Raw genomic sequence first — 16,036 nt, forward strand, 5'->3', positions numbered from 1 at the left:
CTTTGTGTAGCCTCTAATTATTACAATGGATCCAAGCCTCCAATCAAAACATTACTCACATGTCAAATAACCAGCCCTGACTAGTGACAGTGTTACCCAAGCTATGGAGGGTTATCTATCAAATAATTATTTGGGGATCAATGAAGATACAATATTTTGATTTTGCATTCTTGAAAAAAATATTTTTAAAATGTGCAGGAGACTTGTAATTTTATGCTTGCTTCAATTGTTTTGTTTCATCAGTGGTCAGGTGACTGAAAAGCAGACGACATTAAGTCATGTGACAGAACAGCAGAAGACAGATGTGACAACTGAGGACAAGGTGACAGCCCTGGAGGCTATGGTAAAAAATTTACAATCCAGCATTGAAGACCTTAAAAATGAAAGGAAAACTGACAAGTAAGTATATGTTTTCATTCTTTTTTTCAGTTATATAAAAAATATTTAAACTGCGGATTAACATCTGGTGCCCAGCATAGTAGATGGGTTATCGACTTAATTTATTATAAAGCAAACTTGCATGAACTTATAAATCAGATATGATATTATTTTCTTCAGTTACAATTTTTTTTTTATCATCAAGCAAACTGAATGAACTCATAGATCAAGTCTTTTTTTCTTTCAGTCTTATTTTTTTCCCTTGTTTATCAAACTTGAGTGAACTCATAAATGTATGATAATTTTTTTTGTAAGTCAATTTTCTCTTTTTTTTCACACCCATCTGCTATACAGATTATCTCATAAAAACTATCTTTTTTTTTCAACTTTGATACAACACATCATAAAACAAAACAGATCTTTTGATATAATCATATAATAGTGCAAACGTATGAAAATACAGATTAAAATCTAATTAACTCAGACCAGCTGCATGGGAGCAAATTACACACCTGTCTATGTGAAAAAAGAAAGATGTGTTTTTGTCACAATAAAAATGAATCGACAGGTAAAAATGGATGAGATTTTTTGTGCATGTTTGTACAACTTAGTTTACAATTCTTTTAAAATAAATCAATCATTATTATTGCAGATAGCTGTTTTCTCTCTCAAAAAAAAATCTATGTTAAAAATGAGACTTTTGACCAGTCAAGCTGTTTAAATCCCTCATATAAACTAATTTGCTAGATAGGTTCGAGGATAGGATAAAATGAATAATTATTATTCTGTTGAAATAAATGATACTTGATGACTTCTGATACTTTTTTGTTTATATTGCATAACTAGTTATTTTGCCAGAAATGTCATATCTATTGAAGTCTTGTTACCAAAATAAAACTGTCATATTAGTATGCCAATACATCCTCCCTGATATTTTTAATTAGTACTGTATAGCTAGTTCACTTGGTATAAATAATAACTACAAGAAATTGTTCTTGGAAGGGAGATAACTCTCATTTTCTTTAAGTCTTTTTATAGGGATTGTAAGGGGTTTGTATGGAATCTTATAAGTGTGACAGTGGGGAATCAAGAAGGGGGGGGGGGGGTTCCAGGGGTTGGACCCCCTTTTTTGACGATCAATGCATTTAAATGGGGACATATAGTTGGAACCCCCTTTCTAAAAATGGCTGGATCCATCCCTGTGATTTTGTAAAATTCATGAAAGATTCATCACTTTTTAACATTTAAATGCAGATCAACAGGTTCTAAATGCAAAAACAATTCAAAATTAATAGAGAATGTGTCTATGGGCCACAGATGCTGCCACTAGTAAAGGTGCATGAGTCAGCTTCCACATACAGATGCAGGATTCATGTAATTAAGGGTAACACTTAATGCCCCATCGGCTATGGTGGGGGCATAAAAAATCCTTCAACTTTACATATAATTCACCGTAGCACATGATGGTAGAATGATGTGTTGTTTAGATCAATAAGACAGTCACCCAACAACATAACATGACAATGGAAATAATTATCTTGAGGTCAACCTTGGCTGAGGGTATAGGTAGACATAGAATTTAAATGTTCAACAGAGGGTTAATTGATATAATCAAACCTCCCCCTTTTTTTATTTCTATTAGTAATATAAATCAATGACTATCAGTTTTGATTTTTTAAAATATAAATACTTAGGAATCTGACCCCTAAAAGATGAGCATATTTGCAAACCCCTATGTGTTTTTCTTTTCTAGACAAAATATATTACGATACATTTTTAAGAGTAAATATAGTTATAGGGAAATATCTAAACATCTAATGGTCATCTATTTTTTAAAAGATATTTTGACAACTATTTGGGTTTGTGCATTCCTGCTGGAGCAAAATACAGAAAATTACTTTGGAAGCACCTTATTGATATAATAACAAGTCTTTTTTTTTCCATTTCAGGACCTACTATGGGGAGGTAGAAAACAGGATGATCCTGACGCATGCAGAAACTATAACACTCCACAGTGATGTCATGCAACTAATAACAACACAGACAGAAATACAAAACAAAATAACCACACTTGATGAAAGTGTAGGAGATCTTAAGCTAGAGTCAGAACAGTTTAATTTTATACAAAAACAACTGCAAAAAGATATCGGAAGCTGGATGCAACTTAAAGACAACACAAGAAGATCCCAAAGAAAACTAGAAAAACGTCTTAAAGCAAAAATAGAAACCCTGGATAAAAATACAAATGCTGTTTCACAAGACTTACTGAAAACAAAGGAAAGCTGTTCTGAATATTTTGAAAAGACTACAAAAGATGCAGCAAGATTTAAATTTTTTATTCAAAATAATACTGAAGCGCTAAAAGAATTTATTTCCAATCAAACTGCACTATTCACACCTCTTAAGAAAGAAACAATAGGTAAAAGATTTGATAAACTCTACAAAATATACAATATAAGCAGACCTATTGTTCCTGATAAAAGCAAAGTTTTTCAAAGCTCTGAAAGTACCAATGGAATTGAATCAGAATTTTTTGAAATTTCAAATTCAGTGGAGAATAAACTATGGAACGAGGTAGGGAGTGGAGAGGAAGGAAGTGGAGCCACTATTCCAGTTCTTACAGCTCATTCACATAGTAATTATGTGCAAAAAAATGATCTATTGTTAGAACTCCAAGAACGTGATGTTGAAATCACAACTTTACTTGATATGTATGAAAACTTGAAACAAGGGCTCTCAGTAATGGAAGGGAGAATTCAGGAAATAAGACTTGGAAATTTCATGGAAAGATTGCAAGACTCATTTATAAATTTCACCCAGAAAGTTTTGACTATGGACCAGTGGAAAATGGCTAGTGGCCAACTTATAAACTCTACACAAGTAAACCAACAGCATATAGCTGGTCTTACAAGTATGATATTTAATAATACAAACTTTCTCAGGGAATTAGACATGAAAATTTCTCATGCTCAGTCTCTCAGTTATCAACAGTTCAGTTTGTTACGAATTCATATTATACAACTCAACAATACAGTACAAGATATGAAAGAAGAATGGAATCGTAATGGACGTAATAAAAATACGCAACATATTCCTCCACCTGTTTATGTTCATAGGATACAAAATGATCATCAAAATACTGGAACACTTCTGTCAAGGATTGAGGACATTGCCTTACAAGTAGTGTACAATGAAAACAGAATCGCTAAACTGGAACTTAAAATTTTAAATGAAAGTTTGTTAGAGTGCAAAAAGGTTAATGCCGATATTTATCAAGATGGCAGAATGATGCAAATAGAAAAGTCTATGGTAAAAATGTCAGAAGCTTCTCATATGGTGAAAGAAATATTAAATCAGGTCCAGCGCGACTTGTACCAGGAATACATTATCAACAGAAATCAGAGTGATATCATTAATGTTATTATAAAAGATATCAACAAAATTGATCAAATCTTCCCACAGATAGCCAGCATACAACGTCAGATAAACTTCTTCCAGTTTATGATTCCAAAAGGTAGTCTGTATAATCACTCTAATAAAAAAAGAGACTATGAAATAAGAAATTTGACTGCTATATCAATTCATATTTCTCAATATTGACTGATGAATCCTATATTGGTTCCATAATAATGTCATTTATAAGCGTGACACGGGATTGCTGATTTTTTGTAAGCGTGACACGTGAAAGTCAAATTATTGTGGTGTGAAAACGGGAAATGAGGTCTTGCGGGACCCGGGAAATGACAAAAAAAATGAGAATTGCTTACGTACATAGTGTAAGCGGGATACGGGAATCTGACAAAACAGTAAGCGGGATCCAGGATCGGAACCCCCCAATGAGACCCCCTTATAAGTGCTTCAAACAAATATTTAACAAAAAAAAGACTGTTTTTATGAGAAAAAAAGATTGAATGCTTGACTGATTGTTAGTGTTGAACCTCATTTTCAGCATATAAGGTTATACCATAGCAACTTGGGTCCCCCGCCCCCCTTAAATTGCTAAATCATGTTGAAAATCAAGTTTGCAGTCATTAATGAAATTGTTTCATTACCCAATCTTTCATATAACATGTATAATACTGCTTTTATTTCCCTTTTAAGATGACATTCTTTTTCACAATGATTGGAAGAAACACTTCATTTGCTTATTCAAAGGTAGCTGTGAAACCATAGCTCATAGGTCCTTATGTTATTTTTTTACCATGGACCTTATGGTCCATAAATAGTCAAAAAATAACATAAAGACCTATGAGCTACAGTTCCACAGCTAATTGAAAGGTTAATACATATTTCAGAGAAAGCTTCAGAAAAAGTTTGTGATTTAAACAACTATAAGAATGAACTAAGAAAAAACAAAAAGCAGCGTGTTACATTGTACTGTATAACCATGTTTTACTCAAATACAATAATTCCATGTAATACTTTGTTTTTAAGATTGCTATGGTTACCACAGAAGAGGATTTAGAGATTCTGGTGTCTATATAATTAATCCAACCAATACAAACTTATCAATTCAAGTTTATTGTGACCTTGAAGATGGGGATACTGGCTGGACATTGATACAAAGAAGGATGGATGGGACATTAGACTTTAATAGACCATGGCAGGAGTACAAATTTGGGTTCGGTACCACTGATAGTGAATTCTGGCTGGGAAATGATCTCATTCATATGCTAACTACCTCAAATTCAACATTAAAAGTAGACATGATCGATCAAAACAATGCACGTTGGACTGTTACTTATGATCAATTTTCTATTGCACCTGAGCGGGAAAACTATAAAATTTCAGTTAGTGGTTTCCATGGAAACAATACAGACAGTCTAGGTTATATCAATGAAATGGGTTTCAGTACATATGACCGTGACAATGACGGCAGCAGTTCACATTGTGCAATGTTTTATACAGCTGGGTGGTGGTATAAACACTGTCACTATGGCAACTTAAATGGCCGCTATCGTTTAGGAATGGTTTGGTATGATTTTAATGAAGGTAAATGGATTCAGTTAAAATATGCTTCCATGAAAATCAAACCAAATCTTTGATGTAATTTAAATTTTAGTTCTTAATATTTGCTTTTTAAAAATTAAACATAGGCTAATCTGATGGCTGATGACCCTTTGAGAACTTTTCCCATGGCAAATTCTAAAAGTCAGTCAGTCATCAAAGCAACCTTTGTCTAGCTTTTAAAATTCATTGAAAAATGTGATTTAACATTGCTTCTGACAGTAAATCCTGAATTGGTCGTGGTTAATTTGTATTAAAAGTATTTTTATAAAAACAAACTGGTAATCTTTTCTTGATGGTTTTATGACAGAGTATTTTGTTTGTCCGGGAAACCACCTTGAATAAACACCACTTACAAATCAATCAAGCAAAAATTACAAGTTGCACAACTACCAAAAGGGGCATTCAAACTGATAAGTTAAAAACAAACTGAAAATGCCATGGCAAAAAAAGAAAACGACCAAAAGACAAACAATTGTACAAAACACACCTTAAAATTCTAAAGAATAAGCAGCAGACATCTCACCAAAGATCATAGATGATCTCAGGTGCTTCAAAAAGATATAAGCATATCCTGCTCCACATGTGGCACCTGCTGTGATTGTCTTTTAAGTACAAACCAAGTGATAGTTCTAATTTAACAATCTGTCATTACATTACAGGGAACTTTCAATCAGATTTATTTCAAATAAATGTGCATATTTCAAGAAGATGTTTAAAAAAAATTCCAACAGGCTTCAACATTCATCAAAGTTCTAAATCAATGACAATATAAAGCAACAACATGTAAATACCTTACAAGAAAAGTCTCATTGAGTGATTGATTGATGGTGCCTGAAATCCCTAATGGGCTATTTCATGGCAATCCCTTTTGGGATATTTCATGGCTGGAATCCTTTTTGGGATATTTCATGGCTGAAATCACTTTTGGGCTATTTCATGGCAATCCCTTTTGGGATATTTCATGGCTGAAATCCCTTTTAGGACAGTTCATGGCTGAAATCCCTTTTTGGGCTACTTCATTACAATCCCTTTTGGGGCTATTTCATGGCAATCCCCTTTGGGGCTATTTCATGGCTGAAATCCCTTTTAGGACAGTTCATGGCTGAAATCCCTTTTTGGGCTACTTCATTACATTCCTTTTGGGGCTATTTCATGGCAATCCCCTTTGGGGCTATTTCATGGCTGAAATCCCTTTTGGGGCTATTTCATGACTGAAATTCCTTTTGGGGCTATTTCATGGCAATCCCTTTTTGGGCTATTTCATGGCAATCCCTCTTTGGGCTATTTCATGGCAATCCCTCTTTGGGCTATTTCATGGCAAAATCCCTTTTGGTCTATTTCATGGCAGCCAGTTTTTATTGATGGAGGTAGTCAGAGTGTGTTAAGAAAACCTTATATAGGAAAACTGACTATCCTAGTCAATTTAGATAAGAGTCGAGTGCAACCATAGGAGTGAGGTTCAACTCACAACCACAGCGTTGACTTGCTAGGGCTAGTGATTACAAGAGTAGAACTACTTAGACCACTTGGCCACCGAGGCCCCTCCAAAGAAAGTATCATATTTGGTTTCAGATGTTTGAGCAATTCTACAGAAAGAGTTTTTTTTTTAAATTGAGGTCCACCAGAAATGTCTTATTGTAGCTCTGTCCTATTTCTTTATGCAACTCAACCAACAAAAGTAACAAAAAGTGTCAACTATCATGTAAATGATAACCAAAACTTTCAGCTATTTTGGTAAATATATTTAAGTTTTCAAAACTGGTGCTAACTGATGACAAAATATCACATGTAAATTTCCCAATAACTTACACGGCTTCTTTTATCTTTGTAAAGGAGGACGTATTAACAGTTTCAAATGATTTGATTGATTGAGTTTTTGTATTTAAACCCCATGTTTAAGCGCCACATTTGGGCTATTTAGTGGCTCCCAGTTTTTATTGGTGGAGGAAGTCAGAGTGCACATAGAAAACCACACTGACAATCCTAGTAAATTGAGATTGGGGTCAAGTTTACCTGCACGAACAGGGTTCAAACTCACAACCTTAGTTTTGACTGGCTAGTGAGTAGTCCAACTACTTAAACCACTTGGCCACCGAGGCCCCTCAGTTTCAAAAGAACTAGCTTGCATATTGAATTATCTCAAATGAAGAGACTTATAACTTTTATTTAAAAAAATTCTTATTCCACATTTTTTTATATTTTTGACTTGTTTATATCTATCCTACTTTCACATTTTTCACTTCAAAGTTTCCATTTGGTTTAATGACTTGTCCAGAAACAATGTAATGTGTATAATTTTTCTATACGGTCAATGTTACAAATATTCTTATATTATCAAAATAATCAGACATAAATAGTTTTATCTAGGACTTTATATAGAAATAATTAACAAAATTAGGTTATCATCAAAAGTTATAACATTGTCCCCTTTAAAAGTAATTTCTTATTCATTAGTATTTTAAATCAATTAACATTTTGTCCTAATAACATGCCATATATATCCTGACAAATTGACTGACAAATTGAACTTTTGGTTTCTAATCTGGGTACTGTGGATTCATTCATTTTCGTGGATTCATTTTTTTTCGTGGATACCAATTTTCGTGGATGAAGGAAAAATCACTTGTTCATGGATATTTAATTTTGTGGTTTTGACTAAGTCTGCATACATTATTCGTTGAACATTTAATTTTGTGGTTTTGCCTAAGTCTGCATACATTATTCGTTGAACATTTAATTTTGTGGTTTTGCCTAAGTCTGCATACATTATTCGTTGAACATTTAATTTTGTGGTTTTGCCTAAGTCTGCATACATTATTCGTTGAACGTTTAATTTTGTGATTTTGCCTAAGTCTGCATACATTATTCGTTGAATGTTTAATTTTGTGGTTCACCTGTATCCACAAATCCATGAAAATTGGTATTCAACTAATAATAATGAATCCACAGTCTTCAGTAATGAAATCTGGATTTTTTAAAAAAAAAATTGTATAAAAATTTCTGTACCAACAATGAAGCAAAAAAAAGTGGACACTCTTCCTATAGTTTTTATCAAATTGTTTACATATCGTTTTACCAAACAACATTGACTTAAAACTGTCTGAAATCATTTTTAAATTAGATTTTTCATCAAAAATATATTTTTTTTTTGTTTTTTGATGGCAACAAAATATTTTAGCAGAGAACAGCAAACTACATATGTTGAAAATTTTGATGAATTTTTATGTGTTTCAATAAAATCATTTCAGAATATAAATTGGTGATTTGTTGGTTTTTAATAAACATTATATCTATATGAATAATGACATATAAGTATTAAAATAGAACTAGCTTGCATTATATATATATCGACACTACAACAGTTATCCTGAAGAGTCCCAATGGAAGTATGAAATCGATAGAATGGAACTGTTAACTTTTTACTTTATTTAATGAATATATATATATTGAATAACCCAATGAAGAGACTGATACTTTATTCTAAATTCCTATCCAAAGATTAGTTTGGATATTTGAGTTGCTTAAATCAAAAATTCTTCCACACTTATATATTTCACTTTTCTCTTTGGGTTGAATGACTTTTACAGAAACTAATTTGGTTTTTAATAAACACATTACTACATAAACTACAATTCAAGTTGGGAATCTATCCTGCTGTTGTAAAGATATCAAGTCAGATACAATTGCCATTTCAGTATAATATCTTTATTCTTTCTTGTTTTATTTCTTCATTTTACTTTGGATTTATTTATTTTCATGGGCACCAATTTTCGTGGATTGAGGAAAACTTGCATTTTTGTGGACACATGATATCATGGTTTTTGTCAAAGTTTGCACACAACCTTATAGAAAAAGTGTTTTGAGTTGAACATTTAAATTCGTGGTTAACCTGTATCCACGAAATCCACAAAAATTGGTATCCAACGAATAATTATGAATCCACATTATCACTTTTGCCCTTGAACTGACATTAAACACTAAGTTTCAAACCAGAAATGCTACATTCTTCATCTCTAAGTCCTGCCAATGCTCTTTGAACTCACTGTTCCTCTGTAATCCAAGTCAACTCCTAGCTTTAATAAAACAAGTTAATTGCTTACCATAAAAGGAACAGCATCAAAGAATATGGCAAGGAACCAGTTTAATGTGACTGTTGATAGCTCTATATCAATTGCCTCTAGATGTGTATAAAGATGTGGAAGTCTGTGAGCCAGTAGATCTTTCAGCACTTGTTGGTCTGCCTGAGCACCAATAAGATTCTGGTCAAAGTAATGATTGGAAAAGAACTTTTCAGCAACAGCCACTAAAGTCCTGAAATTTGAAATACATGTACTAAAAACTTACACATGGTTTTTAATGCAATATGACTGTTACTGAATAAAACCACCATGTCTGGGTTTTTTTATAGAGCAGAAAGTGTCTTGTCAATGATAAGTGCTGGCTTTTCTATAGAAACATTTATGGAACCTACGGGAGGCAATTCAAATCACAACTATAGGTGGGTGTTTTTTAAGAGTGAAGATAATGTATGAGAGAAATTCTAAATTGCCTTAATAGATAGTTACCTAATTATAAAAGTGCCTTCCTATGGAAAAATACACTCATAAATGTTCTGCAATTAACTCCAAAATAAGTCATTCCTCAGTGTGTTATAACCATAAAAAGTGGTTTATTTTTTTGTTTTTTTTCACTTCACATCATCTCAACAACAACAGTTTAGAACAAATGATAATAATCTGCACTAATTGGTTGAAACCTCAAGTTTGAGATACTTCTCAGCATATTGCATAGTCAGAGAGTATTCTCCAATATTTTGATTTGCAGTACTATATGATACATGTATCTTGTTAACAGTCAATTCATGAAGTTCAACCAGTTTCAAGTAAAATTGAAACAGTTCTATATTGGTATATTTTAAAATAAATAGATATTTTAATTGTCAACAGAGTTATGTTTAAAGAATGTTCTAAAAAGTAAAAATAAAATACCAAAATTTGTTACAAAAACTTTTAAAAAAAATGTGCCAAAAGGGAGATAACTCAAACTAATTTAACTGGGAGAATAAAAAATCAAGACAGTTGTATGCAGAATAACTTAAAGCATTTGCTGAACAAGATTTCTGCTGTGTTAATTTCCCTTAGACATTGTATTCAATATTGAGAATATTATGCCTTCTGGCAAAGGAGAAGTAAATCTCGACAAATAGTTCCACTACTAACTATGAATGCCTAAATACATTTGATTTCAGTTAGTCATATTTGGTTACATTTGTTGTTTTTGGTGCTGATCAACTTCTGTTCAAACAATTCATTTCAACTACAACACATACGGTCATAAAACAAGAACTTTTCTCCCATGTATAATTCTTTTTCTTTATAAAATTAACCAATAACTCACCAGAAGGCATCTTGTGCATCCATAAACAGCAATGCCATACCAACTATAAAGTTCATTCCTTGACAATAGCCAATGGTTGGATTGTGGCAGCAGTAGGCTAGGAGGACATCTTGTAAGTCCATTATCTGAAATCAAAATATGTCAAATTACTGATGTCATCAAACATTCTTAAAATTGTTCCAAAAATTTACTATCTAGTATTTTTTAAAACAATATGATAACATGGTCATTAATTTTTCTTATTTTTAATGTTTTTTCTGCTTTTTCTAGATTCTCTTATTCTCCAGTGGATATACAAGGAGGGGTGTCATACTTTAGAGTGAGTTACCCTATGAACAGTTTTTAGGGCAGGGGATCAACAAAAAAGTAAAAAGACCAGATGGGTTTTGCTCATTGTTAAAGGCTGTACCGTGATTTGTAGTTGCAAACTTTTACGTCATTTAGTCTCCAGTTAAGAGGTGTATCATTGACATACATCATTTAGTCTCTGGTTAAGAGGTGTATCATTGAGATACATCATTAGTCTCTGTTTAAGAGGTGTATCATTGACATAAGTCATTTAGTCTCTGGTTAAGAGGTGTATCATTGACATCTGTTATTTAGTCTCTGGTTAAGAGGTGTATCATTGACATACGTCATTTAGTCTCTGTTTAAGAGGTGTATCATTGACATACGTCATTTAGTCTCTGGTTAAGAGGTGTATCATTGACATACGTCATTTAGTCTCTGGTTAAGAGGTGTATCATTGACATACGTCATTTAGTCTCTGGTTAAGAGGTGTATCATTGACATACGTCATTTAGTCTCTGGTTAAGAGGTGTATCATTGACATACGTCATTTAGTCTCTGGTTAAGAGGTGTATCATTGACATACGTCATTTAGTCTCTGGTTAAGAGGTGTATCATTGACATACGTCATTTAGTCTCTGGTTAAGAGGTGTATCATTGACATACATCATTTAGTCTCTGGTTAAGAGGTGTATCATTGACATACATCATTTAGTCTCTGGTTAAGAGGTGTATCATTGACATACGTCATTTAGTCTCTGGTTAAGAGGTGTATCATTGACATACGTCATTTAGTCTCTGGTTAAGAGGTGTATCATTGACATACGTCATTTAGTCTCTGGTTAAGAGGTGTATCATTGAGATACATCATTTAGTCTCTGGTTAAGAGGTGTATCATTGAGATACATCATTTAGTTCATGGTTAAGAGGTGTATCATTGACATACATCATTTAGTCTCTGGTTAAGAGGTGTATCATTCACAAAGTCATTTAGTCTCTGGTTAAGAGGTGTATCATTGGCAATCAAGACCACATACACTTATTGTTTATTATAGAAAATGAATTTGGTTGTGATCAGTTTTTCTGGAATAGTCATGACTAATTAAAAGTTGAAAGGTCAATCATTATACTTACTCCTTTTGAGCCTGGAGCAGAGAATTTGATGTTACTTGGCATAGTTCTCATCAGATCTAATGATATCTGTTTCCTGTACTGAGAGGCCAACTGGAAATGGAAAAGGTTATCGTTTAAGCTAGTTACATATGATAAACATCAGTAAGCTTATATCAAAATGATTTGAAGATTCTTATCCATACCTGCTAGAATTAGGAGTTAGAGGACAATATTTTGAAGAAAAAAAAACCTGTAATTTTACCTATAGTTTCCTTATTTTTAATTTTTTTTGGGAAGGGGTTCCAAATTAAACTTGAATTTTAATCACATATGACATGTTCATCAACTTTATACATTTTGTAACTATTATATCTAGTCACTTGAATTTTTCATAGCTGGCAAAAAGTGAACAGGATAACTGCTATACTAATTGCCCCTAAGTATAAACCTCTGTGCTCCACACTTTTGAAATAAGAACCCAAACAGAAATATGTACTAGGTACTAGAATTCTATGAATTATCAATTACTGCAGACATAGAACATTAGAGACGACACCAGACAACTTATTTTTAGAGAAATAGTGCAAGAGGCTTCACAAAGACATAAAAACAAATCTTTCAACCTGTAGAGACATTTTATAATTCAGGGAAAGTAACCCAAAGTCACAAAGATTCATTCATAATATCATTGCAGAATGTCAAATTAAAAATCTACAAGAGAATCAGGCAAGTGGCTACACAAATTCATGAAGCAACTTACAGGAGAATCAGGCAAGTGACTATACAAGTTCCTGAAGTAACTAACAGGAGAATCAGGCAAGTGACTATACAAGTTCCTGAAGTAACTTACAGGAGAATCAGGCAAGTGACTACACAAATTCCTGAAGTAACTTACAGGAGAATTAGGCAAGTGACTACACAAATTCCTGAAGTAGCTTACAGGAGAATCAGACAAGTGACTACAGAAACTCCTGAAGTAACTTACAGGAGAATCGGGCAAGTGACTATACAAATTCCTAAATTAACTTACAGGTGAATCAGGCAAGTGACTACACAGATTCCTGAAGTAATGTGGTCCTTTCTCTTCCATGATATCTCTACATTTGAAGTGTACCAGCTGTCTCCATACTTGTTTTCTGAACCTGTCTGGGATTCCTCCTCTACACAATGGTTTTAACTCTTTTGGCTGAAAAAGAAAAAAAAATCCATTTCAAACTAAAATCAAAGTGCTTTCAAGCACTGACAGTAAAGATTGCTTCAATTCATCAGTGGGAAGTATTATTAAATATGGCATGTGGTTGTAGTTGATTTAACAGCTATTCTAGACAAAGGAAGATAACTCCAATTTTTATTAGAGGGAGTACAAGGAGAAAACAATCAACCTTTTTGCCTGGAAAATAATTGGAACCAAACACACCGTGCCTGAAGTGGTGTTTGACCTTGGTTCAGGGAGATAACTCTGTAAATCAGTTATGCGTTTGTAAAAGTCAAGTTCATCAATGTATTTTAAGCATTTACCTGAAACAGATGGAAAATAAGCTATGTAACCTAGAAGCTTAGAATATATTTTTGAAAATGGTTGACACAAACGTACTGATGATTTTAAGAGTTATTTCCCTTAACCTAGGTCTACCTCTTTAAGTGGTGTTTGAACTCACAAGCTCAGTTTTGATAGACTACTGATCACTGTAGATGAACTACTCAGATCACTTGACCATTGAGGCCCCTATCCATTGGTATAGACACGACATTAGGGAAAGCCAATGACACCAAAATGTCAGGAAATACTTAGAAATAGTCAATGTATCAAAGAGACTTCAATCTAACATTTAAAATTCAGAAATTATTGAGAGGTTTTTATTAATGAGAATATTTAGACAGGGTGATTATTGCAAAACTAAGAGCTTGCATTCTAATATCTGATGCATAATCTATATGCAAATTTTCCTGAAAATGCAATAAACAATCTCACATTTTTATAAAAAGTAAGTGCAGTAATCTTTGGTGATCTGTTTTGGTTCATTTCTTGTTGGGTTGCTGTTGAAATGATATCAAATATACAAATCCTTTCATTCATATTTACATTGGATGTTTTAAATGTTAATCAACAATTACACAAATAACTGTTGTGCCCTTCCTTAAAATTACTATCATTCATTGCCCAACATCATGTGTTTTTAATTTCATTGACATCTTGGCTTTTATGAGTTTATAAGTTCTTAAAGTAATTCTTTGTCATTGCATAATAGATTGATGTATACTGAAAGCTACTTCAAGATGTAAATAAATTACAATATCTTATATAGTTACTAAGATCTTTCATAGGACGATGACTTTTTGAATCACTGTGGGTTAGTGCCGAATCAATACAAGCTGATGTAGCTAACTATTAAATAACACTTATTGTTGATGATGTAACATTTCCACAGAACTAGTGTAGAAGTGTCAGAAATATATACAATATTGAATAAGGTTTTACATTAATAAATGGAGATGTAAAGTATATATGTCAATACGACAGAAACCCCAAAACAACATTGAGAATGAAAATGGGGAATATGTCAAAGAGACAAAAACCACATGACCAAATAGTAGACAAAAGCTGAAAGCCACCAATGTGTCTTCAACGCAGCAAGAAATTCCTGCACCCTAAGGTGGTCCTCAGCTTGCCCCTAAACAAAATTGTGAACTAGTTCAGTGAAGAATGCACATTATACTCAATTAATTTGCTAAAAATTCAGGAAATTTTGCATCTCTGTTGACTTTAAAGTATTGGTTTAGCCTTAGATGCTTGTTAATAATGATAATATATATCTTACATGACTCGCAATAGATTTGCCATGTTGTCTCATGAAATGAGTCCATCGTTTCTGATGTTCTTCATAAGTTCCAGCCTGAGACAGATAATGTTGGGCCAGTTCTTGACACAGGTAATGTAGTAGTAGGCTCTGGTCCTCAAACTTATGTCGGAATCCATAACTATCTACATGGACTTCCTGATTACTCAAACTGGAAATAAAAGAAAAAATATTAAACCATATATTAGGATGCATAAAATAAGAATTATTGGAAACATACTGACACTGTGTCCTGCCACAAACACTAGACTAAGAATTAATTATGATCATTTTGCCATTTCTAATATTAGATTTCTCAGTGATGGGAAAATTTGGTGATTGAGCTGAATTCTGTGATGAAGTTATATTGTGAAATCACATTATTTGACATCAAATTAGTTTAAAACTAAAATACATAGCAAACAAAATTTAAGAAATAATTCAAGCCCAAAGAATTATTGCTATTCTAACAAGACAAAGGCAGTAATTCTTTTGGATTGAAATGCTCTAGGTCAAGTAAAATCTTTGCTGTTTTTGTATACACTTTTGATATTGTGGTAAAAAAAGACAAGGATATCTGAAATTGTGAAATGCTTAAATAATTTATAATTACAGACTTGGACAGCTTCGGATGAAGTTACATCATTACGTTGTGTGACTTTGTCAGAAAAGAGGGAATTGTGTGTTACACCAAATGTCATTGTCCAATGAAGGAGCTGGAGGTTGGATGTGTATTACTACCATGTTTTTGAGGACTTTCACATTCATGTATTTTACTGTACTTATGTTATTACGTCAAATGATGCAGTTTACATCGAATGACCTCACTAAACTATTTCATAAAAAGATTACAACGTGGGAGTATGATTGGAACAGCCCTAACACATCAGCTTACATACAATATATTTGTATTTTACCACAATGTGGACTCAATGCATTTAAAGTGAGTCATATTAAAATAAACCATTATTGGATACATTATGATATCACATCAGCTTCACATGGAACTACTT

The 16,036-nt window shown here is 32.9% G+C and overlaps 2 protein-coding genes across 11 annotated transcripts in view; one reads left to right on the plus strand and one right to left on the minus strand.

The window, feature by feature from the left end:
- LOC139511944 (uncharacterized) overlaps positions 1-16,036 on the minus strand; it is a 97,630-nt gene that overhangs the window by 19,402 nt on the left and 62,192 nt on the right. For all 10 annotated transcript variants that reach the window (XR_011662122.1, XR_011662123.1, XM_071299145.1 and 7 more), the window contains 5 exons: positions 15,006-15,195; positions 13,217-13,372; positions 12,208-12,297; positions 10,786-10,910; positions 9,489-9,699 (listed from right to left, as the gene is read on the minus strand). Coding sequence is in view for 8 of the 10 variants with exons in the window: in XM_071299145.1 (XP_071155246.1) it covers positions 9,489-9,699; positions 10,786-10,910; positions 12,208-12,297; positions 13,217-13,372; positions 15,006-15,195 (772 nt within the window). In the remaining 2 variants the exon portion in view is untranslated. The remainder of the gene's footprint in view (positions 1-9,488; positions 9,700-10,785; positions 10,911-12,207; positions 12,298-13,216; positions 13,373-15,005; positions 15,196-16,036) is intronic.
- LOC139511929 (protein scabrous-like) lies at positions 58-5,663 on the plus strand. The gene is made up of 3 exons (XM_071299120.1): positions 58-399; positions 2,328-3,892; positions 4,813-5,663. The coding sequence occupies exons 1-3, from the start codon at positions 191-193 to the stop codon at positions 5,421-5,423; spliced, it is 2,385 nt and encodes a 794-aa protein (XP_071155221.1). The 5' UTR covers positions 58-190; the 3' UTR covers positions 5,424-5,663.

Source organism: Mytilus edulis, chromosome 2 (genome assembly GCF_963676685.1).
Source record: "Mytilus edulis chromosome 2, xbMytEdul2.2, whole genome shotgun sequence".
Classification (NCBI taxonomy): Eukaryota; Metazoa; Mollusca; class Bivalvia; order Mytilida; family Mytilidae; genus Mytilus; species Mytilus edulis.